At 42.0% G+C, this 26222-nt stretch overlaps 1 protein-coding gene across 10 annotated transcripts in view; it reads right to left on the reverse strand.

Moving 5' to 3' along the window:
• TMCC2 (transmembrane and coiled-coil domain family 2) overlaps positions 1-26222 on the reverse strand; it is a 95110-nt gene that overhangs the window by 29497 nt on the left and 39391 nt on the right. For 5 of the 10 annotated variants that reach the window (XM_081865233.1, XM_081865232.1, XM_081865230.1 and 2 more), the window contains exon 1: positions 6966-7256. The exons of 2 other annotated variants lie outside the window; for them this stretch is intronic. Coding sequence is in view for 2 of the 8 variants with exons in the window: in XM_081865227.1 (XP_081721353.1) it covers positions 13841-13981 (141 nt within the window). In the remaining 6 variants the exon portion in view is untranslated. 3 more of the 10 variants (XM_081865224.1, XM_081865227.1, XM_081865225.1) reach the window with 3 other exon arrangements.

Raw genomic sequence — 26222 nt, forward strand, 5'->3', positions numbered from 1 at the left:
TAAGCAGTGTGCTCTTTGAAGAGAGCAATTCAGAAGAAAATCCTGTGGTACAGAACAAGTTAGCCACAAAAGAGATCTTATGGCAGATCCCTTCTGCCATGCCAATTTCATCAACAAGCCGGGGCCTACCAAGCACTCAATGCTCATGACAGCAACAGATTATCTGGCCTTGTGCATCCACGGACAACAAAAAACGACTAACAATTAAATCCTAAGCATGTTTACTCAAAGGTAAATTACGCCAAGCTCAAGAGGCCTTACTCCCTACTAAATGTGTTTAAGACTGTAGTGTCAGGTGCTTTATGAAGTCTGTTAAGTCTCCTGCTTTTGAGAGTGAAACTTTTCCTTGGCCAGAGCTTCATATGAGCACAGGCTCCTGCAAATCTGCTTTGGGTGCTAGTATCAGGCCCAGTGATAGGACACCCCCATGTAGAACTGTCCAAGAAGCTTGTCTGGAAACTGCAGCTAGGCTCCTGTAGGAAGTGGCTGACTGCGAACATATTCTGAAGGAACTGCACTGGCTGTCAATACACTACTGAAACCACTTCAAAGATTTGATACTTGTTCAGAGCTTTATACACAAATGGGGACCTGGATACTTGAGAGAAGACCTGCTCTCCCATAGGCCAACTTGTTTATTAGGTGGCTATCTCCCATTCATTGCACGTGGACTAAATTCAGAGGCCTTTGAACTAGAGTATACAAAGCTTAAAAACTGATCAAGTATGAAAGCTTCCTATCAAGAAGCAGAGTCTCCAAACAGGTTAGCATTTTGACACCTATAGGAAGATTTGAACACCAGCCTCTCCCAGTGTGGTGTAGTGGTTAAGAGCGGTAGATCCGTAATCTGGGGAACCGGGTTCGCGTCTCCGCTCCTCCACATGCAGCTGCTGGGTGACCTTGGGCTAGTCACACTTCTTTGAAGTCTCTCAGCCCCACTCACCTCACAGAGTGTTTGTTGTGGGGGAGGAAGGGAAAGGAGAATGTTAGCCGCTTTGAGACTCCTTAGGGTAGTGATAAAGCGGGATATCAAATCCAATCTTCATCTGTTTTCTGATTTATAAATATATCTCTGCAGCTTCCCACAGATTGTTCTTCTGTTGCGCTCATTCTGGGAGTTTTTCTTGTGGGATTACATCTTGCCATAAAAATGCAAGGTTGCAATGCGGAAGGCACAGATTCAACAAAACTGTATGCGAAGAAGAAAGGAGTGACCTTGAGCAGGCTATTTTAATTAGTCTCTTAGTTCTTCATTAGGAGAATGGAAACAACATTCTCTTCCCATGCTGATTGTGAAATATGCATCTTGGTAGGTAGCCATACAGCTCCTAGCATAATGGAACACCTCAGTGTTGCTGCAGTGCAAAACACCCCTAATAACGGCAGAAGGATCAAAGGCAGCATTCACAGTTTCTTATTGTCACTGTACTTTCTGTGTAGTTTCGATACAATTTTTATTTTTTCAAGTTTTTATAGGCTTTGAGGGTGGTAGAAACTCTTTGATGAAAAAAAGATGGAAGTCAAATCTTGAAGCCATTTGTTAAGAATAGCCTGCTAAGTCAAGCCAATGGCCCATCTAGTCCAGCATCCTGCTCTCACAGTAGCCAAGCAGAAGCCTATGGGAAGCCCACAAGCAGGACTTGAGCACAACAGCACTCTGCCCACCTGTGATACTCATCAACTGGCAAGCAGAGTGGAGATAAAACACAGCCATCGTGCCTAACAGCCACCAGTAACCAGATCCTCCATGAATTTGTCTAATCCTCTTTTAAAGCCATCTAGGTTGGTGGCCATCACTGTCTGCTATGGGAGCAAGTTCCACAATTTATGCACTGTGTGAATAAGTACTTTCTTTTATCTGTCCTGTATCTTTCAGCCTGCAGATTCATTCTATCTCCATGAGTTCTAGTGTTATGAGAAACTTTTCTCTCTCCAATTCCTCCATGCTATGCATAATTTTTATAAACTTTTATCATGTCACCTCTTACTCACCGTTTCTCTAAACCAAAAATTCTCAGATGCAGTAAACCAGCCTTTCTCAACCTGTGGGTCCCCAGATGTTGTTGAACTAAAACTCCCATCACCCCTAGCTAGCAAGGCCAGAGCTCAGGGATGATGGGAGTTGTAGTCCAACAACATCTGGGGACCCACAGGTTGAGAACCGCTGCGTAAGCTTTCCTCATAGGGAAGTTGCTCCATCCTCTTGATCATTAAAATGCCCCTTAAACAATGGTCGTTTAAAACAGGGTAATTACATGGCTTAATTCAGCAAAAAAAAAAAAAAAAAAAACACCAAAATCCTGTGGGTTTTTAAGGGATATTTTAACAAATGGCCCCAGATTTGACTTTAGTTTTGTATGCTTTTTTTAAAAAAACAAAAAACCAGCAATTGAGTACAAAACTTGGGTTTGGGGCACAGATGTTATGGTTAAACAGAGGCTGCAATCCTATTCAATAGGAATCATTCATAATGTTGAACACAATATTGCTTACTTCTGAGTAAGCATGCAGAACTGCGCTGTTCAACAAATAGCTCTGTAGTGAAAAAACATTGACTCACCTCTGCAAATTTACCACCATCCAGTAAGCAGGCGGATTTGCTGCTCTCTGGTTGGAATCCAGGAGAAGGCTATTTAAGGACTTTCATTTGCTAGGGAAAGTTCCAAAAGTTTCATGATCACTGCTGGGGTCCAACCCAGTGCTGTTATGGATGACAGCACATGCCTGGGCCTGCTGGCAACTCAACAAAGCTTGCTTTGAAGAGAGTTAGATTACAGAGCGACTGCAACAGGTTGAAATGTCACTGCATACTCTCTCTGAAATTCTTATCTGCAGCCTAATTATCTCAGTTAATTAAGGATACTGCCAGACAGCTTCCTGTGGTTTGGCGCCATAATACAGAAATGGGAGCACATGATATTGTCACTCGGCATGGGAAGCCACTCTGTACTCTGCCTGGCCCATGCTGGTTGCATGCAAACTGATAAATGTGAACAAGAAATGCTGGGTATCTGAAGATCTGTCTGGATATGGTCAGTCAAGCCTTGTATCACCTCCACCCATCCACAGCTAATGTCTATTTTCCTGTGGCACCACAGCACAATACACGGAGCGATTCAACCTCATTCACTTATTCACTCCCTATTTCCAACAATCAGAGGTACAGTGATATCCTGGTGGCCCAATTCTTGCAGTACAATCATGGCAGCCTGTCATGGCACCTTCAAGACTGGTAGTGAAGGCACACAACTCTAACAGCAGCAAGGCTCTTCCAGAAGCCCTCTCACTGTTTTCAGTCTAAAAATACCTCCCTTCCTCCTGAGACACCCCAGATTTATATATGAGTGGGGCAGACATGTAAAAAGCAGCATTTATCTGTCACCATCTCATCTTGTTTGGCCCTACTTCAGACACCCAAGATCAGTTCATAAGTACAAAAATAAGGCAAAAACAAAGCAAATTTGTCAAGAAAGCCGGAAAGGCTACCCACACATATTATGAGATACCTTGTGTACATGTCTGCTGTAGCTGTTCAGAGGTATTGCGTAATGACAGCTTTCACAAGAATTGAAATTATGAAATGGCAACATGAGGGTGCTACCAGATGGGACACTGAGAGCCAGAGATCAGGTTTAATAACACATTTCAAAGCTATTTAGTCACAGTCAAAAAGAGAGTCAGGGAGAAAAGTCCCCAAGAACAACTCCCTCTCAGTTTTTCACTACCAACTAACTGCATTGTTTCTTGTAACACCACTAGCATTGTTACTTTTAACCAGTCTTACAAATAAGTTGCCAGCCCACACTTTTCTATGCTCACCTGTGCATGCATACCAGTATAAGTCATTGATAAAGCACATCTACAGCCTGGGAGATGGGGGGAGGGCGCAAACTCAATTTATATTTTTAAAATCTCCCTATTTGCTCACCTGGTGGCAATTCTGACTAGCCACAGGTGAGCAAGTGACTGCCTATTTACAAGCTTGCTTTTAGTTGTATGCCTGTCTAGCTCATGTGTGTGAAAGGGTAACTAATCTAGAGTATATATTCTTGCTAAAGAGAGATAAAGGCTGCCTCCTACCACAATCCTTTAGTCTCCAATATTGGTCATAAGCTGGTTTCTACAAACCCCTGAACTGAAGAAATGAATCCTGAAGCTGCCACTAGTGGTCAACCTTCCTCTTTCTTCTTGTGGAGACTAGGCTTTTGATCAACATATCCAAGAACAGCCAGCATTTTGAGATTACTGTTTTTAATCTATAATTCATCCATTTCCTACTCCATTTGCATCTACTGATCCCACATGGAAGAACACAGAAAGGATATACCAGAAGGTCATAGGAATCCATATCTTGCTCGGGCTTTTTCTTGCACAATTTATAGGGATTCTTTATTCCAGTATAACAGCTGCAAAATGTGACCAGGGTTCCCCCCCCCAGAACAGAGGCAGCCAACAAGGTGCCCTCCAGATGTTGAACTCCAATCCTCATAATTCCTGACAATTCATCATGCTAGCTGAGGCTGAGGGGAGATGAAGGGTACCATGTTACTATGGCTGCTTTGAAAGCACTCTTGCCCACATTTAACCGATGCCCAACTGCAACCTCCTCACCTTCTCCAAGTTGAAGAGACTTTTAAAGGGGAGTGGTAATATAAGATGTAAAGGCTGCATTATAATCATTTCATCTGGTCCTCCTGTTTGCAAAAAATACACACCAAGTATACACATCTGTAAATAAGTTCTCACCGCTCCCAAGCTCTCACAATTTAAAAACAATAAACTAACATAAAACCAGCTCCCCGACTCTTTTCCCCCCTTGTACATCAGTGACAATTTTACCACCACCATCCAAAGAACCAGTGTTTCACTTAAGTTTAAAAACTTTAAAACTCTAGAATTCCTGACTAACAGACCTAGAGCTCTTCCCATGCATTCAGCTGAACTTGGAAAAAGAATTAAACCTACAGTGTGTGAAGTCCTCCACCAAATTAAGAATACACATCTGGCTGACCACTGTGAAAACAGGATGGTTGGCCTGATCCAGCAGGTGCTTCCTATGTTCTTACAACTTTAAGAGTCAAAGTCTGTATTATTTCTGACCAAATCATACATGACATGCTTTATTTATCAAACCAGCCTCAGTACAAAATTAAAAAACCAACTCCTTTGCTCTAGATGAGGTCCAAATTAAAGGGGGGGGGTTCAGATTTGAAGAAGTGTTGAAGTTAGGGTGGCCAAGGGAAGGAGGAATCAGACTCCTGCACCTTTAACAGATGTGCAGAAGAAATTTCAGCATCGCACACAATACACCTGGTGAAATCCTCCCATCTACACAACTATTAAAGGTGCAGAGTCCTGCCTTCTTTTGCATCTGGCTGCCCTACTTGGAGCTGAGTTCAGCAGGACTTGTGAGTGTCCAGATCGGGGGGGGGGGGGACCCTGTGGTTCTCCATATGTTTCTGACTCCAAATCACATCTAGTCCAGCCAGCAAAGTTAGTGGTGAGGGATGATGGGACTTGTAATCCAACAAAATCTGGTTGGCCACAGGCTTACTAGTACAATTCCAAGCATGCTTATGGCATCAAAGGAATTGGTTAGGAAAGTCTTACTCCATTTTTTCCATTGGGCACTATATGACATGCAGTTCAGTCCCATTGACTTCACTGCTTTCTGTACCAACAAAAGACAAAGAGGGAGGAAAGAAACAGGAAAACTGCATTTTCTAAAGTTTGATTTTGTTTATATTTTTCAAACGGCTTTAGAGCTGGCACAGCATAGGGAGCTGGAAACTCCCTCATTTCAATGTCATGCAGTCACTAGGTAACTCACAGTGCAATCTTCTACTCAATGTCTACTCAAAAGCATGAATTCAGTGGGGCTTATTCCCAGGTTACTGGGTACAGAACTGTAGCTCCAACGTACTTGGTAGCCAGCCCCATTCAGTTATGTGGGGTTTACTTCTGAGCAGACATGCAGAGGATTGTACTCAGCCTCAGTCTCCACCACTCCCACTCACTCACTCTGCTTCCCCATCTGTTATATGGGGATAATACTGCTAGACTACCTCACAGGGTTGCTGTAAAGATTACTGGAATATGATGCTTTATGGCTGCTGGGAGGTGTGTGGTTTTTTTTTCATCCCACCCGGCCTTATATCTTTTACCTTTTGAAGGAGATCTTTGTACTGAGTGTACAGTGGTGATAAAAAAAAATCTATGTACACATAGGAAAAAAAGACCATTCAATGGATATAATGCACCTTGCAATTTTGAAATGCACTAAATAAAGTAGTAGTAGTAGTAGTAGTGGTAGTAGTAGTAACAGCATGCATTAAATGTAAACACAACCCACTTCCATTAACCTAGGGATGTGTTTCTGCACAGAGAAATAAATTAGTGGAGTGTTCCTATTTTTTTTCTTCCTTTGCTTCTGTGCTCAGTCCTTCTGCATTAAGGAACCAGAGGTCTTACCTAAGGAAGGAGAGCTCATGTTACTACGATTCCATCCACTGAATTCAGGGCTGTGTTAACTCTCTTGGCAAAGGATTCATTCAGGAAAAGAGTAACCCTCTTCATTAATAAAACACTGAACATTTTACAGTTTTACTATAAAGCATTATTGTTAACTGTGATTACTGTATAACATTAGTATACCTGGGTCAACATCCAAAACTGAACGAAAAACAAGTGCCTTCTGTGAGCTAACACACCCAGGTGACCTGAAACTAAATGAACCCCAAAGATTAGAAGCAATCAGAAAATGGGATAGTAAGACTTCTAGGAAGCATGTACATACATCTGCTTACAAAAATTGCATTCCAATCACATAACTCCTCACCATTAAGGAAAGCCTGGGAAATCCCCTCTACATTACACAGAGAGCGCGAAAAACAAGAGATCACAGTAATGTAGAAAAACATAACATTCCATCTCCATGCTATGCAGCTAGAAAACACAAAGGATACTCTGGAAGCCAATCTCCTCTGCTGAGAAGGCAATCTTGATCTCCAGCTTCCTTTTGACCAAAAGGTCACTGTGCTAGGTCAGTTCTATTCGTTCCTCAAAACGTCTCCCAAGGATAGTCCTTTGCCTTTACCATTGTCTTTCTTTCCAGCCAGAAAATACTCCTCTCCTTTAGTTTACTGGCTTTGGTCTCTGAAGAGTTTCTCTGGAACCGTCCACACTCTCCAGCTCTCCGAGGCAGTTTTTCATGCCCCAGACAGTTGTCGACTCTCTAAGTAACCCAATCTTTAAAAGGGCAAAGGGAGGCAAAGTCCCGAAACCGAACACGGTCAGAGGCCAGCTGGCATGGAGGAAGGAGTCATAGCTGCTGCACCCAAGTCCCAGCCAACAGGAAAATGCCTTGTCAGAAGTGACAAACTTGGACAGACCTTCTGGTGTGATGGATCCCAGTCAGAAGAGCAGGCAGCTCACTGATGGCATGCCAGGATTTGCAAAGATTAGAAGCACCCAGTCCTTGAAAAGTTCTGGAACCACTCTCATCTTTTTCTATTTAAAACATATTGTTATGCGTTTATTGTGGGGTAGACTGCATTGCTTGAGCCTCCTTCTAATTCCTGGATCCAGCATAGATTCAATTCCAGGAATAGCCAGGCTAGCTTCCTAGTGAGGGAATGGTCCTCTAGGTACGGGCCATTAAGGTAACAAAGGAAGTGGCTTTGTGCCAGACAACAAATGGGTAGCCCCCCACCCGTCCTCAATTCCCTGGTAGTTAGAAAGACAAAGGCCAGAGTAGACTTATGTGATCTAAAAGGTGGAAGTGGGAAGGCTGCAGGCTGGGCAGCTGGGAGACAGAGCCATGCCTGATTTATGCTGGAATCCAAGGCTGTGGCCTACAGGAAAAGCAAGATCCTCTTTGGGTGTTGATGCTGTGAACACCTCCACCGTAGGCTCAGGTTGAATATATCTGTAAATAAACCATATTTCATAAAGACACCACAGTCTCCGCTGTGCATCATTCCAAAAGAAACACGAACCCTGAGTAAGAGTCTGGAACCCCTGGAATCTCGCACCGCTTGGAGACTGGGGTGGCGTGCAACAATATAGATGCACACACCATCAACCACCACTACCTCAGATTTCCACATCAATCGCTATAAGGAATAGATCATAATTCAATATATGGCACTATGGAAAACTAGGAATCAATAACATTCTCACAAGTCCATCTTAATGAGGCACCAAATTTGGAGTGAAACCATAGAGGCAAAGGAATAGTTCTACTTCCTAGAGTTTCTGATATCTAAGTATTACGATTAAAATAGCCATCCCCAAGTTGGTGTCCTCCAGATGTTTTGGATTCCAGCTCTCATCACCTTTGGCCTGCATGGCCTATGGCCAGGGAGCATAACAACCGCAGTCCCAAATGTCTGGAAGGTATCATTTTGAGGAAGGCTGGATTAAAAGGACATCTATTTCAAGACACTGTCACGGATAGGGAAGTTTTGAGCGAAATGGAAAGTCTGGGAAAATGCTTAGCAGATGGGCATCGAAATACCTTGGGCTCCAGGGAACCCAAAGAAGCCAGGAGTTCTATGGCCAACTGCTGATTTCATTTGCACAAGAACTTGGGGTGGCGGGGGAGACACAGAACATGACTTTTCATGTTTCAGTTCTAGCTGAGGCTACATAAACATAGTAAGGGTAAATGACGGTTATAGGCAAAGCAAATAACAGAGGAAGTAGAAGGAACAGCCACTGTCTTATTTATTTATGCATATATATATATATATATATGATTTCTATCCCACTTTCCTTATACAGGACTTCGCAAACAGACTTGGTTGGCACGAACAAAAGAGTGCAACATGATCATACACTCTCCTGCTTTCTCTGACCAAAATAAAACAGCATGCTTCACCCTAGAGGCGATGCGATTGTATTTCATTGCTGGATGACCGGAGACATGTATGTGGCAATCACAGCGTGCCTTTGTGAAGCATGGTGGAAAGAAAGCCACACGCAAAATCAGGCCAGCTTTTCTTCCCTATGAGGTAACTTAGATGACATACACCCACCCAGCTGTAGAGTTTTAAATCTGGCCCATTACCATCAAGCCACGCAGGCTTCAAGCAATTCTCTAAATGAGGCCCTGGAATGTCTAAAGCATGATGACAATGCTTTAAGGAAAGGGAGCAGGCAGGGCACAGCTGCTGCTGTCATGTTTGCTAGAGCAAACTGTGGCCCAGAGAGCCAGGGTTAACTCTCAAAACAAACTCAAGCATTTCAGAATGACCCAGCCAGATGACACATTAAATGTCTGAATGCATTGAGCATTTGTGTATGTGGGGTTTTTTTGAGGGGGGGATCAGGATAGGGACCATCATGAACAGGGAGGTAGAGTTTAACCCTTTCTTCCTGTGCCACGGTTGCAATTAAAACTGCCCCCCTCCCACTGAAGCAACTCTTTGCCATGGTGGGGAAGAAGCCATTGACATCAACAATTAAATCTCTCCTTCAGCAAGCTACAGTCCCATTCCTCATCCCCTCTGTGTTGTTGTTGTTGTTGTTTAACAAAACAGATAACATGAAATGCATTGACTTATTCCACATGTCATCAAGTTTGGACCTTCTAAACCCCGAGAGCTCTTCCCCACCCCACAGTGTGTACATGACAATTGCAGACTTAGATTCATATCACCAGACCAAAAGCAGTGGCTTCTATACTGCAGTTTCAAAGCACACAATACCAGGCACTTGCTACTAAGGGCCTAGGGTGGGTTGACAATGGAGCTCTATCTTTGAGCCCAACCCTCACACTAAGCAGAAGCAGAGGGAAGATTATACCTTTTCTAGCAATTAAGTGACATCCTACAAGATTACATTTTTTAAAGAGCCATTGTTTTAGAGCATGAACTTTGAACATAATGTTAGGGTAGTGTATCTGTGTGACAGCTAAATGGAAGGATGTCACAAACCTAATTCCAATGCTCCCCCTGCCAAAGGAGTATCTGTGACTTTCAAACTGACAAGCCTCAGATCCTTCTGTATACTGTTGCTTCCTGGTCATAATGAACTAAAGCGGGCTTCCTTCTCAGATCCAGAAACTTCCCTCTGGGTAACACAGCACTCTGAAAGTGCAATTGCTGGTCACCAACCTTCTCCATTCCGAAAGAGTAATCATCGATCTATAGCTACTTAAGATGTGTAGAACCTTTTATAGAGGTAACACCACTACAGACCTTTACTGAAAGAACAAATTCAATGAACAGCTTATGAAATATGAACTATCTGTTGCCAGCCAGGAATCAATCTCAGTCTCACACAGAATCAGGAAAAAGGCATGATGCAGGAAGTGTAAATGCAACCAGCTACACCACAATATTTGGCAGAACAGCAGTTTTCCCGGTACATCTCATGTACCAGAGTAAAAATATGCCAGAAGGGATCTTCGACAACCAGCTCTTATGAAGAAACACAAACAATGGGCATTATAACAACAATCCTTAATTGAACCTATGGAATCTGGATAATCTACAACTGATCTAAATCCAGAGTCTCTAGAGACTGCACGTGGTGTGTACAGCCCATGTGTGTGCAATGGGTGAAGTACTAGATCCAAACTAGGAAGAATGCATTCAGATCCCTGATGGTTCTAAAATTAGCCTACCCCCAATGGTTGCTATGATGATAAACTTGAGTAGCTGCATGAATTTATTTACATATATGCATTTATTTTTTAAAAAATAAAAATAAAGCCACCCTATATACAAAAATTAATCACACCATGATATACAAGGAGACTTGAAAATGCAGAATAAAATATAATAAACAATGCAATACAATTCAGAGGAATAAAAACATTCAACCAGTTCGAAACACCATAATCTAAAATGCCTGGCAAAACAAACAAACAAGGCATTAACCTGGTGTCAAAAAACAAAAACAAATGTTGGCACCTCCTCTCTTGGGAGGACAAGCCCATAGTGGTGGTGCCACCACAGAGAAGTCCTCTCTATTATGCATTTGTAATGTGCTTCTTCTAAAGAGGAAACATGGAGAAGGGGCTCTTTTAATTATCTTAATGCACAGGCGAGCTGATATGGGTGGAGGTGCTCTCCCTCAGATATTTGGAGCCCAAACCCTTGAACACAGGAATTGCACTCAGTAGTGAACTGGAAGCCAATGTAGTTTGTTATGAACTGACATTAATACATCTCCCCGGTAAACCAGCCAAAATTTTCGCAGCCAGACTGGCAGGGGGTTGGACTCGATGGCCCTTGTGGTCTCTTCCAACTCTATGATTCTATGATTCTATGATTTTCAAGATACCCATCATGCACTTATTGCAATCCAATCTGGAGGTTATCAGATCTGGAGGATCACTGTGGCCAGGCTATCCCTATGCAGGAAAGGCCGCAGCTGACAAACTAGCAGAAATTGGTAAAAGGTGCTTGAGGTCACTGAGGCCATTTGGGTCTCAGCTGTCAATGTTGGATCAAAGAAGACCCCAAGCACCTTGTCCTAAGCTCTTAAGAAGGAAAGGTAGTATAGAAATGTAATAACCAACCAACCAACCAACCAACCAACCAACCAAACAAACAAAGCTGTGGGAATGGGAGATCTTCAAACAGGTTATGGGGAGCTCTTACTGTTACTAGTATATATAGATGGGCTCTGTCCAGTGTGGACAACAGTGAGCTAGATGGATCTGACACAACATAAGGCACATTCCTGTGTTTGTCTGATCAACATGGCTACAAACAGCCAAAGATGAAACTACAAAAGTGTTTGGATTTGTTCGGGAGGGGGGACTGTACCCCCCAAATCCTAATTACACAGAGACTTGTGTGCACATGTTTGTTTTAGAAATATGTTGGCCAAGGTCTGATTTAATTAGTCCCAGCATGTCTTCTGCTACTAGAAGAAACTGGAATAAACTTAAAGAACCAGCAAAGCTATTGCAGTACCCAGGCCACACAGAGAATGTCACTAGTCTAAATCCAGACTCGGGGAGGGAGAGAAATATCACAATTAATTTATCATTACTCATCATACCATATCCAACTGTGAAAATCATTTGCAGAGATTGCTGAGATGAGCATTAGTGAAGTGGATTGACTATGATGATGATGATTTATTCAATTTATTAACTGTTTTTTTATCTGAGTTGCATACAGAAGGTCCCAGGTTCAATCCCTGTCATTTCCAGTTAAGCTTGGGAGAGACTCTGGTCTGAAACTCTGGAGAAGGTACTGCCACTCATTGTAGACAATATTGGGACAGATGGACCAAAAGTCTGACTTAATATAAGACTGCTTCCTATGTTCCTATGAAAAAAGAGAGTCTCAAAGTGACTTACATTGTAAAAATGCAAAGATACTACAAAATAGCCCAAAGCAATAAAAAAATACATTGTCCACCCACCAGCAATCAATAATCAGATTAGATGGAGGACAGGGACATCAGTGGCTGAAAGCCATAATAGCTAGCAATGGAGCCTCCACATTCAGAGGCAGTTTGCTGATAATTACACAATGCTAGGAACAAAGAAGAAGGATAGCTACTGCAGACTTGCCCTGTTTGCAAGCTTCCTTTGGGCATATGAGTGGCTCTAGTCGGGGACAGAATGCTGTGCTAGGGAGATCTTTGTTCTGGCACAGCACAGCAATTATATTTGTACAGATACTGCCCTATTTATCAGAATCGCCTTAAAACTCTCATCAATGGATTCAAGAGGTTCCTGGAACGCTGTAGCACAGAGCACTTTACATTAGAAGGTTTCCAGTGTGCCATATCTGTTTGAGCAGGAGCAAAAGAAAGGTTTTTATCTAGGACATGAAGGCACAGATCTCCCGCTGGAGCCAGGCAAATACTGTAAATAGATCAGCACAGCTGCTCTGCCTCCTCCACCCGCATGAGAGTACAGTCAGCCTGCTTCATCACAGGTGCAACCATCCTACACTCCCAGCACATACCCAAAACACACACTTCCCACTCTCTCTCGCTGGGTTGCAAAAATCACAGCAAGAGGCCAATCTGCCTCCATTTCAACTGTCCCACCACCTCTAGAGCTCTGTATTTGCTGGCAAACATGGCTGGGGGCACATTGTGCTTTAGAAGTGACATTGGATTCACACTGAATTGTTTCTGTTAAAAACGAAAAAAATTAATGCTGCAACAAGCATCTTCCACTGTTGATGCTACAAGCCTCCGACCCTGGATTTCAACCAATGTATCCTTATGCTATTGAATTTCAAACTGAGAGCGATCAGTTACCTCTTTGTTCCACCTTTCAACAGCCTGCTCCATTGTTGCCTATCAGGCACCCCTCCCCTCTCTCCCGTCATTCACATTCCAAAGGTAGAACAATGCACTTCAAAGCCTCCAACTTGGGGGAGGAAGTCCGGGTTGGATGTCCAGACTGAACGCTCACCTGGGTATGAACCATCTCGTGGAATCAGGCAGGGGGTATAATCCCAGGTGACCTTCTGCCCCTCTCTCCTGTGGCACCATGTACAAATCCTGCTTGGGGTCCCAGCGTGCAGCAGCCCTTCTTGGCAAGGCGGAGGGTTGGAAGGTAAAATCTTACTTCAGCCATGCAGGAAGGCTCCAACCCTACAGAACCCTTCCATTCTGCTTTAATCCGACAGCGCCTGCAAACCATCCTGCTTGAGCGACAGCCAGTGTGGATTAAGGCCTGCGGGTGGAACACCAATCATTCCCATCCCTCCCACCTCCCCCTGCGGCTGCTCAGCGAGATGGGTGATTCCAGTCTCGGTAATCCCCTTCTGTCTCACTCTCTTCCAGGGAAGTCTGGCAGGTCACCAAAGGGGAGATTAGTGAGATAATGAAAATGCCCCCCTTGGAGCACTCCTACCTCCATTGCTGGGGTCTGCACAGCACCATCACCCTCTCGAGGCGAGGCAGATGCTTCAGTCACCCAGCAGTGGTTTGATGTGCGGATGGGAAATCTGTATTCCCCACCACCATGCAAATCCTTCTTGCAAGGCTGCAGCATCACCAGCTGGCTTCAGACAGAAATGCTGTGCTACCTTCTCTCACTACAAAGAAAACAGCCTCATCAGCAAGACAGCTGATGCTGAAACTCGCATCCTCCTCCTCCTCCTCCTCCTCCTCCTCCTCCTCCTCGGCAGTGTGCATTATCGTACAAGCATGAAACCCACCTTATGTGCAAGAACGTTCAAAGGAAGAAATGCATTAACACAGGATTTGTGCCTTATTGTCCAAGTGTAGGTATCAGGCACTCTGAAATACAAGATCTCTGATTTCACAGACTTGTGATCTGAGCTGCTGCAGGTTAATCCCATGCTCCATATCCTGCTTGCACATCATTTGTGGAAGTGGTAATAGCAATGTATCCTTAATTAAATACTAATGCTAATTAATTAAACACCCATGCTAATTAAATAATTAAATACTAATTGCGCGCTAAATCTCAAATGGCAGATCTCATAATAAAAATTGTAGTTGATTTCAATACAGTGGAAAATCTACACTGAGAACTATTGTGCTGAAAAAAGCTGGACATAATGTTTCTTAAATAAAATCAATGTTGCTGTGAAAAATAATAACCCATGTTAGTATTTATATAGTGTCATCAATGCACAAGGTGTTTTGCATAAGCAAAAAAGATCGGTCTCTGCCGCAACATACAACATAAATGATTTATAATAAATAACAGGGAGATACATGGCTAACAAACAACAAATATATTATAGTAGGGCATTTAATGTCTTTTTTTATAATGATATTTATTAAGGTTTTGAATAAACACATATAAACACAAAGAACAATAAAAACATAAACGAACAAACAAACAAATCAAAAACAAGTATAAGTTCAAACCATATTTTCTAAACCTAATTTCACCGACCTCCTCACACCTCCCCCTTCTGTATTCTAATCTCATTTATCTTATCAGCAAATCCATTCCCACATTTCCCGTAATTTTTATTAATTCTATTCTTTTTCCTTAATCAATGCCCCTGCAAACCACTAATTTTTAAACCCATATCTTTTTAGCCTTCATTAATTTTGTAATGTTTATTAAGATAGTCTTTAAACTTCTTCCAATCTTCTTCCACTGTCTCTTTGTCCTGGTCTCAGATTCTGCCAGTCATCTCTGCCAGTCCCATGTATTCTGTCATCTTCATCTGCCATTCTTCCAGAGTGGGTAGATCTGGTGTCTTCCAATACTTTGCGATGAGAATCCTTGCTGCTGTAGTAGCATACATTAAAAAAAATTCTGTCCTTCTTTAATACCACGTGGCTTACCATACCCAGGAGAAAGGCCTCTGGTTTCTTCAGGAAGGTATATTTAAATACCTTTTTCATTTCATTATATATCATTTCCCAGAAAGCCTTAATCCTTGGGCATGTCCACCAGAGGTGAAAGAATGTACCTTCATTTTCTTTACATTTCCAACATTTGTTATCTGGTAAGTGGTACATTTTTGCAAGCTTGACTGGAGTCATGTACCACCTATAGATCATTTTCATAATATTCTCTCTCAAGGCATTACATGCCGTGAATTTCATACCGGTGGTCCACAACCTTTCCCAGTCAGCAAACATAATGTTATGACCAATATCTTGAGCCCACTTAATCATAGCTGATTTAACTGTTTCGTCCTGTGTATTCCATTTCAACAGCAAGTTATACATTTTTGACAAATTCTTAGTATTGGATTCTAACAACTCTGTTTCCAGTTTTGATTTTTCCACCTGAAAGCCAATTTTCCTGTCCAACTTATAGACCTCCAATATTTGATAATAATGAAGCCAATCTCGCACTTTATCTTTTAGATTCTCAAAACTCTGCAATTTCCACTTATCACCCTCCTGTTCTAAAATTTCACAATATTTTGGCCATTTAGCCTCCATATTAAGTTTTTTCAAAGCTTTTGCCTCCATTGGTGACAGCCACCTTGGAGTTTTATTCTCCAGCAAGTCTTTGTATTTAATCCAGACATTATATAATGCTTTCCTGACAATATGGTTTTTAAAACCTTTATGCACCTTAACCTTGTCATACCACAAATATGCATGCCACCCAAAGAAATTGTTAAATCCTTCCAAATCCAAAATGTCTGTGTTCTCGAGAAGCAGCCAGTCCTTTAACCAGCAGAAAGCTGCTGATTCATAATAAAGTTTCAAACCTGGCAGGGCAAATCCCCCTCTTTCCTTTGCGTCAGTTAAAATCTTAAATTTTATCCTGGGTTTTTTGCCCTGCCAGATAAATTTAGAAATGTCTTGCTGCCAACCCTTGAAACAGTCCATCTTGTCCACAATTTGCAATGTTTGAAACAAAAACAACATTCTAGGCAAATGTTCTAGGCCTAGAATAATGTCTTTTTTTAAGACCAAATAAAATGTTGCAAAATAGGGAACAAGCTTTCAAGTTCTTACTGTGGTTGGGGGGTGGGGGGAATTATGGATTGACTCAGCTACTTTTTTTTTATATGTTATAAACAACACAGAGAGAGCTAACTGGGGATGAAGTTTTTCCTTAGAATCAAGCTTTTTCTTTTCTTAAAATCAAGTGGAGCAGACTCCCTCGGAAGGTGGTAGACACTCCTTCACTGGAGGTTTTTAAGGAGAGATAGGATGGCCACCTGTCATGGATGCTTTAGCTGAGATTCCTGCATTGAAGGGGTTGGACTAGATGACCCTTGGGGTCCCTTCCAACTGTTCAGCTCTATGATTCCATGATGTAATTTTTATGAAATAAATAAATACTTCTATTCCATGCTCTCTCTTTCCCTCTCTCCCCTGCCCCCCGTATTTCTCCACTTTCTGGATCATCACTGCACTTTTGCAGGTTCGATCCCCATATGGGACCGCTGAATATTCCTGCGTTGCAGGGAGGTGGACGAAATGATCCTCAGAGTATTTTCCAACTCTATGATTCTATCTAATACTACTTAACCCTGTTCATTCTTACTACCTTGCTTTCAGACCTGTCCCTTTCTCCTATGCATCTACAGATACAAGCCTTTTCCTTACTTATGCTGGCTAAAAGGTATGGCCCTGCATTTCCCCCAAATAAACAGTACTTGTGGTAATAACAGTCATGCTAGTAGTCATGGAATCTCTCATCTCAACTAACCCCATCTTGAACTCAAATTGAAACAGGAAGCTTATTCTGCAGTAATTAGCAGCAAACATGTCAGATGGCAAGATCTGGCAGTCATATTATACATGCAACACAATCCCTCCATATTTACTCAGAACTAAGTCTCACTCTGTGCAATAGACATATTCAAAAGTATGTGCAGGATTGCAGGCTAGGGAACTCTAAAAACTAACAGACTTTGCCAAGTTTCAGTGGAAATATGGACTGGCAGCTCTTTTCACACTTCCTGTCTGGGGAGGAATAAGCTTGCAAAGCTCTGAATGGGGTAAGGGAAAGGGCTATACTACTTGAAGTGAATTTCACGCCAAACAGCCTGGAAGCTGTGGTCCTGGATATGCTTAGTCCAGGGTAAAAAGAAAATAAGGCAAAAAACGGGTAGCAATGAGGGGAATATGGCAGATATCAGAAGAGTAGCTATGTTAAGTCTGTTGCCACAAAACAACAAAGAGCCTTGTGGCACCTTAAAACCCCACACTGGGCAAAAGATTCCTGCATTACAGAGGATAGGACTAGATGACCCTCATAATCCCTTCCAACTTTACAATTTTATGGCACATCCATTTGGGCCTGGTTCTTGTTTTGCATTTCCTTTCCCTTTGAACACACACCTCTACATTCCCTCCTTTTCCACCAGCAACACCATCTGTATTATACTTCATGCATCTGATGATGTACGCTGTGATCCACTAAGTCGATTACACTGGTCCCTCGGTTTAAGAACAGCTCTGTTTATGAACGATTCGGTTTACGAACTCCGCAAAACTGGAAGTAGTGTCCCAGTTTGCAAACTTTACCTCGGTCTAAGAATGGAATCCAAATGGTGGCAGGGCCCCGACGGCAGGAGGCCTCATTAGGGAAAGCGTGCCTTGGTTTAAGAACGGTTTCGGTTTAAGAACGGACTTCCAGAATGGATTAAGTTTGTAAACCCAGGTACCACTGTAGGTTTTAAGGTGCCTCAAGACTCGCTTGTTCTTCTGGCTGGTTTGATCATTCTGGATGGTGGGGCAAGGGGGCCTTGGGGATCAGAGCCCACCCTCCCTTTCGCCACTGATATATTCATACTATCTCATTAAGGGCCTCAGCACCAACTCAGGCTCCTGCTGCAGCAATATTATACTGTATAGGAAACTCCTTGTGTGGTGGTTACATTAGGCTGCCATGATATACACACTTTAATAGGAGTATTTTAGGGAAGGTGGAAGATTCAATTTGGTTTTAATCTAAAAGAAAAGCTGCCTAACTCACACAAATTTCTTAAATAACACAATTTCTTAAACAATACACAAACTCTATTTTCCTTTTCCCTGGCCATCCTAGTCTGAAGTTAAGTGTGTTTTCCTGTGTATATTCCATCTGAGAAGCTTATAGATCCACTGGAATAAATTCCACAATGAGAGCTTCCGGATTTCTTAATCTCACCCTGTTATTCCAAGGGACATAAAAAGATTAATATGCCTTGAAGCAGTTCCTGAAATAATTAAATACTGGGTTGATTTACTCAGCAGTCCAATCAATCACCTGATTCCCGAATGTCTCCTGCCCAGCATGATTTTTGTGAAATTCTAACTTTGTATCATTTTATTTTGCTGCCAGCAGAGGGAGATCTGGATTAGCAGAAGTGGAGCAGAAGAATGGAGTTGTCTGGGGTGCCTTGGGATAGAGTGGCCTTGGAGAGGAGATGGTGAGTCAAAACTGTGTTTGACATGGCAGACAGCAGAGACTTAATTGCACGTATCAATAGCAATGAAAAGCTCTTGCTGATGCAGAGCAATTATATAAGAGATAAATAATCTAGCTCTTACGCTTAAGATATTATGCAATGAACTCCCTATTTCTTTTCTGTTCTGTTATCACTATGTTTTACCTGGTGTGTTCTTACTATTTTACAAATATTCAGCACATATGAGTCCCTACAGACCTTCACAAAGAAAGGACAAAAAGATAGGGATTGACATTCTGTTTGTAGCTAAAATGTTAGTAAATCATAAATCCATTTATCTAGAAATAGACTGATTCTTTTTCATCATAGAACTTAGCTAAAGGTATGCATTTAAACAAACCGTCACTGGTGCTCTTCAGATGCTTTTTGGCTACAACTTCCATCAGTCCTAGGCAGTCCACAATCCCCCCCCCCCAATTTAATGCCTGTTTAATCTATATTTTTTCCTTTCTTGCAGAAATTGACTAGAAGTTTGTTTTTGTTTTCTAATGTTGCCAACAACTTGTTTGCCATCTCATTGACCAGTTACAATATTAAGCCCCCATCTGGAAGTACCATTTGTGTGCACTTAAATTCAAAAGGAGTCCTTGCTGACATTAAACTGAGCACATGTACAACTCCCCTCTCCACGCATTCACTCCTCATGGAGATGTTGGAAGAACATATCCTTACAGCATCTGACACAACTTTTAAAAACATTCTCCCATAATGTTTTAACCTTCAAACAGGCTGCACATAAGTGCTATTTATTGCCACAAAGGTCCACACCGTCAATATTTTATTCTGTGATCCGCCCTAAGATCTCTGGGTTTGGGCGGTATATAAATTCAATAAATAAAATAAAGATTATGTTGCCACATACATTTTGTTAGATTTTTCTCTAAATGCCTTCTATATGTAGATAGGCAAAGTCTCTCGTGTGCCACCCTACAGAATTAGACAGAAGCTTTATGCTGCTCTGTTATGCCTGTGTATTTTGAAGGTCCTCAAACTTTAACAATGTGGGACCATCAAGTCTTGAAATTAAAGTGGGATAAAGGCAGGACGATTCTTGATAAAAACCCCAAGACCCACCCTGCCTCCTCCTAATTTTACCCAGATCATACCCCGCTCCCCCTTCCCTTCAATAAAAGAGTAGCTAAGCAAGCTATCACAAAATATAAGGGGGCTGAGTTTTGTTGCTCCTGTTTTTTGAGCACTGTCCATCAATTAAATTATGACTTTGTTCAGAACTCACTTGTCAGTCCTGTCGCTTAAGCCAGAACTTTCTCAGCCATTAGCCCCTGCTGCTGCACTGTTGGTAGGGGGACTGATAAACCCCTATCCCATGTGCTCAAAGAATGCCGGAATGTGTGTGTCACATGGCTATAAGGCTGCTCCTGCCCCTCCATGCCCAGCTATTGACTTGCTCAGAAACCACACACCCTACTAGTTGTGCATTCACTATGTATGAGAATAAGAAGGTGCCCTATGTAAGTGGAGGCTCTACAATCCAAGGGGAGATCCTGGGTTACTCAGGATCTCCCTTGATGGTTGAGCTTTACATGTGTATGTTGATAAGTGTACACAACCCTTTTTCAAGCATACTAAGTGAGGAAGAGGCATGACCATAGGTGTGTCAGCAGCAGGGGCAGGCCTACCCTTCTTATTTGGTGATCACTCAGAGCCGAGTAAGATTGTCTTCCATGAACACGGTCTTAAAGTGTGTCCATAGGTGACTGTGGAGACCAGTTCTGGGAACATAGGTTTCTGGGCAAGAGTTGATCATGGTGAGGGTTTGCCAAACATGCCTTCTTCTTAGCACGTTTCTCCCTTTCGTCCTGAGTTCAAGCTTCTTCAAAGTCCACAACACCTTTGGTAAAGGCTGTTCTCCAACTGGAGTGCTTCACAACACACACACACCCTGTCACACATTCTTTTAATGAGTGCAAAGGGATCATTTGGATCCCCTTACCCATTGTTGGTAGCCTCGCAGCTCATCTGAAATGTCCCCAGACCCATTGACGGGTCCCAGCACACCTTCTGGAAATTCTACATGGACCCTTTGCTTGAGCCCCGTCTACTGATCTCTTCACCTGAATGAAGGCTGTAATAATGAGGCACTGGAACCATTCATTAAAATGTGAGTGAATCGGTTCCAGAAAGCAGGCCAAGGCAGATGATTAATGCCATAAGGAAATAATCCTAACCATGAAGCACCAGTTTCCTTTATTGGACTGGTAAGTGATTTTACTTACTCAGCCCAAAGCAGCACAATTATGAAGGGCTTTAAAATAAATGAAGTCAAGGTGTGTGTGTGTGTGTGTGTGTGTGTGTGTTCTTAAGTATAGCAAGCAAAGTTGTTGCTTTAAAAAATGCTGTGGCATCACTGGTTTTCAATTGTCTGAAAGCACCAAACCATTTCAATTATACTGAAAAGTTCTTGATTGTAGGGGATTTCTCCTAACTAAAAGATATCAACTTTAGACTGATTTGAAGTTCTAACATGATACGGGTTCCACTCACAGCAGACCTACAATCTCAGACAACGTCTCCTCGACATTCACCTTTGTGGCAGTAGCTATTATTTTGGTAACACTGCAAAAAGCTACAAATCAGGAAAAGATACTGCCTGTCCACAGCCATAAGATCAAAGCTTCTCATGACCTACTTGCAAGGCTGAGAAAATGCACTGACTATTCCCATTGTCCAGATAACAGACACCAGAGATTTAATTAAATGGACAGCAGCTGGTTTCAGATTGTCACAAATTTGGCTTCAATTAGCTATAGTCTCAAACACCACAGAACTTAGCCCAACTGGGACAGGTGTTGGGAAGGTTCCAAAAGATTCCCACAGGGAGAACAGGGAAACTAGAATCCATGAAAGGAAAATGTTGTTAAAGCAACTGTGCCAAGCAATACTTTGGGCTTTCAACATACATGCTATTATTAACTGTATTATTTCAAAAATTAACTAATATGGGACTCAGACACCACATACCCACTACCAGTAATAACAACTGGTAAAAATGAACAAAGGCCCTGAAGAACAACCACAAGGAAACATGTAGAGAACGAGGAATGGTCAAACAATAATTTCACATGCATACAAGTGCAAAATCAAATATTATTATTATTACCCAGTGCTCACTGGAAAGCTTGCAGTTATTTAAAAAAGTTTCCAAAACACAATGGGTCATGTTGCAAATGAAGATTCCTCCTTTACTGATAAAAGTTCTGAGGCAATAGGATGCAATGAGCCCAAAACATGGGCCAACAAAATGATATGATTCCATCTACTCTGTGGATAGGTCTACAAAACAACTGCTCTGTCCCATTCCATCTTATAGCAGTGACCATCACTGCTGCAGCTGCTGTGGCATTCTGCCCAAGCAAAACAGGACAAAACGGAATAGCTCTGTCCTGCTTGCCTTAAAAAGCAAAAGGAAATCTCCTTGTCTCTGAACATAACAAAACTATCCAGAGCTAGGCTCTCTCGATCAGTTTGTGGGCTTGAAAGCAAGACACCCTTGGAATACTCCTCCTTTGACTCATACATGCTTTCCCTATACTAAAGCCACAGCTCCCATTACCAGCTTCAGTGGAACCCCTGCATAGTCACTGTGAAAAGAAGTCATTGATAGCATGGTCCTCCATGAATTTGTCTATTTCTCTTTTACAGCCATCCAAGTTGATGGCCATAACTACCTTTTGTGGAAGCAAATTCTGGGATTTAGCTATGCACTGTTTGCGTAAGTTCTTTTTATTCTTTGTCTTGAATCTTCCAACATTCTGCTTCCTTGGATTTTCCCCAAATCCTATTATGTGAGAGGAAGAAAAAACTTTTCTCTAGCCACTTCTTCTACTCCTCCTATAACATTATGCCCCTCTATCATGGCCCCTCTTACTCATCTTTTCTCTAAATATACATGCCCCAAATGTTGAAGTCTTTCCTTATAGATGATCCATCCCCTTGATCATGTTGGCTGTACTTTTCCAAACATTTGCTGCTAACGAAGGAGACTTGGTGCTGTCATAAAATGACAAGACCCAGGTTCCTGGAGTTGAAGCCATTATAATTAAACTGGATTGCATTTGCAAAAGAGATAGAGCTAAGGGGATATCTGTTTATTATGTTTTGAGTCTGCTTTTGGGAGAATTAATGTCTCGGAAAGTGGCTCACATCAATACAGAAAAAAGGGGGGGAGATGCCAAGAGAAAAAGACAAAAGGAGTGGAGGAACAATGTAGATGAAGGAGAGCAGTCCTTTCAGGCCAAAACAAAATCCTAAGCAATTCAAATTTATATCCATTTTGGGCAGGGCTGATCTTACCTTGTTGCTGTTCTTGCTTGAATAGCAGCTAATGACTCGTGTTCCTTTGGCTGATGGATGGGGCCAAGGTTTTCTTTTCCCTTTGGTTCTACAGTTCCGGGGCAAGGAGGTGGGAAGCAAGCTTGCTGCAGCTGCTCCTTTTGTGGCTGATGAATGGGGTCAAGTTGGCCTCCCCTTTGCCACGATGTGGTTCCTGAGAGGTAGGGCAGGAGGAGCAGGCCCCTCCACCCCCTGGCTTTTGGGCACTTGGCCAATAGCAGAGGCCAGAACATGCTGCCCTCCAGCTCTGCAATCCCATGGTAACTTCATCAGTGACTGGATTAATATATGCCTGATGATTTTCCTTGATCACTTCCTGATTTGTGCTCCTCCTGCATTGCGCGATTTATTAACAGGCTTGCATGAGAGTAACAAACTTGTTTCACGAGACATACACGCTTAGTGCTAAATGCAAGCTCCCAACGTTTTGTGAACAGCTTTGACTTTCACGCCCTAAAAGCACACCGGCAAATGACCCCTCCTAGAAATCATGCCCCATGTCCCTAAGAGGCCATTTGTTCTGGAGGCTTAAGTTTAAGTGCCAGCAGGTGGATGAAAGCTGTAAGAGGCACATGTAAGAAATCCCTCTCAGGGAAAGAGAAAAAGGTAGAGTCAGATACCTTTACTGTTGCAACCTCTTCACGGTTGGCTAGGTCAGCCCAGATCACTGCATGCTGCACAGAGAATGGGAAGCATAGTCCTTCAAGTGCAGCACAGAGGAGGAGTAGAGGAATAACACAGCCATTTCTTTATGGCATCAAGAGACTAATCGGAGTCATTCAAACTGTTATACGGTACATGGGTGTGTATGTTTTAGAATGCTCTTTGGTTCATAGGTTTGGACATTCGATGTATTGTTAAAACACACAGTGTGCATATACAAGCACATGTGCAAGAATGCATGAGCATGCATATGTATGTATGGTTTTTACAGCATTAATTAGGCCACACTGCTGCTGGGGTTGGAATGGCACTAGAGTCACTGAGATGTCAGGACATAACCTCCATTTGTACACACACGTGGTTCTCACATGAGCCCATTCATCCATGCATGTGTGCGCACACACAAAAACATACATAATAGGAATCACTGAACAAAGAAGGCGGCTTTTGTTTCACGGGACATGGAAAAAATATATGACACAGTACAGGTTAGAGTTACTGTCTTTTCAGAACAAATTGTGGTGTTGTTGTTGTTTTTCCATTGCTCTAAGAAGGCCCCTCAGCAACAAAACCCTTAACTTTCATTCCTGTGGCATGCTTAATTATTCATTGTGCGGTGGTTATGTTCATTTAAGCTTTCTTACCAATGCTTTTGCTTAATGCACACAATTTGGCACTGTCGCAATGGGAGGAATTAGACTCTCCAAGCACCCTTTAGTGTCAAGTCAGTTTCAGGCAGATCATGAAGAGTGGCAGTACAAACCTGTTGACTAGACAAAGGCTTATCTGCACGCACCTAAATTAATCTTGTTAAAACCAGACGTAAACTCAATTAAGATTAACTAGCACTATTTAAAGCACAAATGTTTAGTAAACTCAGATTAATTTTTTCCATGTTAGGACTTCTGTTTTGCTATATTCCTTTTCTAGGGGATTCATTTCACCCTTCTTTTGTGGAATTCGAGTTAGCATTAGTTTGGCCCATTCAGTTCTGGTATTCAAGAAAGTTTGTGTTTTTATGATTGCCTTTCCGGAAGAGAATTTTCATGATTAATTCAGTATCTTTCATTAGTCTGCTCGACTGTATCCACCCAGGGCTTCATATTCCAGCTGCAATTCTACGATTTTATTTATCGACATACATTGCTTTGGCCCTGAAGAGTGATTAAATAACTGGAAATAAGTGTATGTGATACAGGAATATTACAATCACTCTAATGGCATGCAAGCCCTGACCTTTAAACTCTCATGTTAACTACAGTATATATATATTTAATGGGGCACCAGTTTTGTCTCAGCTTTTAGAAAACTAAAACATAAATGCATGCTAACAAGTAGGAGAACAAGATATTGTCTTTAATACTAGAGCCTTTTGAGTAAGTCTCTGTTTATAAACATCCTACTATTCTATTAACAGGTGTATAACAGAACAAAAAGAACCATCAAAACATGGACTTGCCAGTTTTTTCTAGGACAGGTCCTGTGTTGTCAGGAGGACACATGCCCTAATTTTTTGCTTATGATGCAGAGCTATTCAAGATACACAGGGCCTAAGCGATGAAAATGGTGGCAATCCTACTCTGCACTGAAGATAAAGAGGGCCCACTTTATAATCTCAGCTAAAGCCACTTCACACAATCCATTTTTAATCTTTTACCTAGTTGCTGGCTGCTTTCCCGGCCCAATTCAAGGTGCTCACATCAGTGTTTAAAGCCATAAAGGATTTAGCCCCTCAAATATTGAAAGACTGCCTCCTTTCCTAACGCCCTCTCACGTGCTAAGATCAGCAAAGGGGGCAGGAAAGGACATTCTCTGTGGCAGCCATTAAGCTGTGCAATTCCTTCCCCTCAGAGGTGAGTCTGTCACCTTCATTGCATAGTTCCTGCTATTTGCTGAGGGCACACCTCTTTATCCTGGACACTTGAGCTATATATATTTTCGCACCCACTTTATTCTTGTAACAGTGATTTGTCTTAAATGGTTTTTAATATGGCAATTTAAATTGCTGTTACCAGTGCTTTTTTGAAAAAAAAATGTTTAGGGGTACTCTCATTTTGACTCAAGAAAATCACCATTTTATAGTTCAAATTGGGGGAAAATAAATACAGTAAATGGACAAAGATTCACAAAATGTTTAGGGGTATGTGTACCCCACGAAAAACTGGCTGTAACCCACTGTGGAACCTTGTGGTGAAGTGTAGGTAAGAAATCAAATAAATGCCAAGTAATTCTTACTGCTTTTCCAAAAAGAGAGAGAAAGAAACTGAATGAATGATAATTTGTTTATTTTGAAATTTTGAAAAAATATATGTCCTGCCCTTTGGTATTCTACTCTCAGGGCAGCTATCACTTAACAAATAGAAAAAT

This window comes from Podarcis erhardii, assembly GCF_964252035.2.
Source record: "Podarcis erhardii genome assembly, chromosome: 6".
NCBI lineage: Eukaryota > Metazoa > Chordata > Lepidosauria > Squamata > Lacertidae > Podarcis > Podarcis erhardii.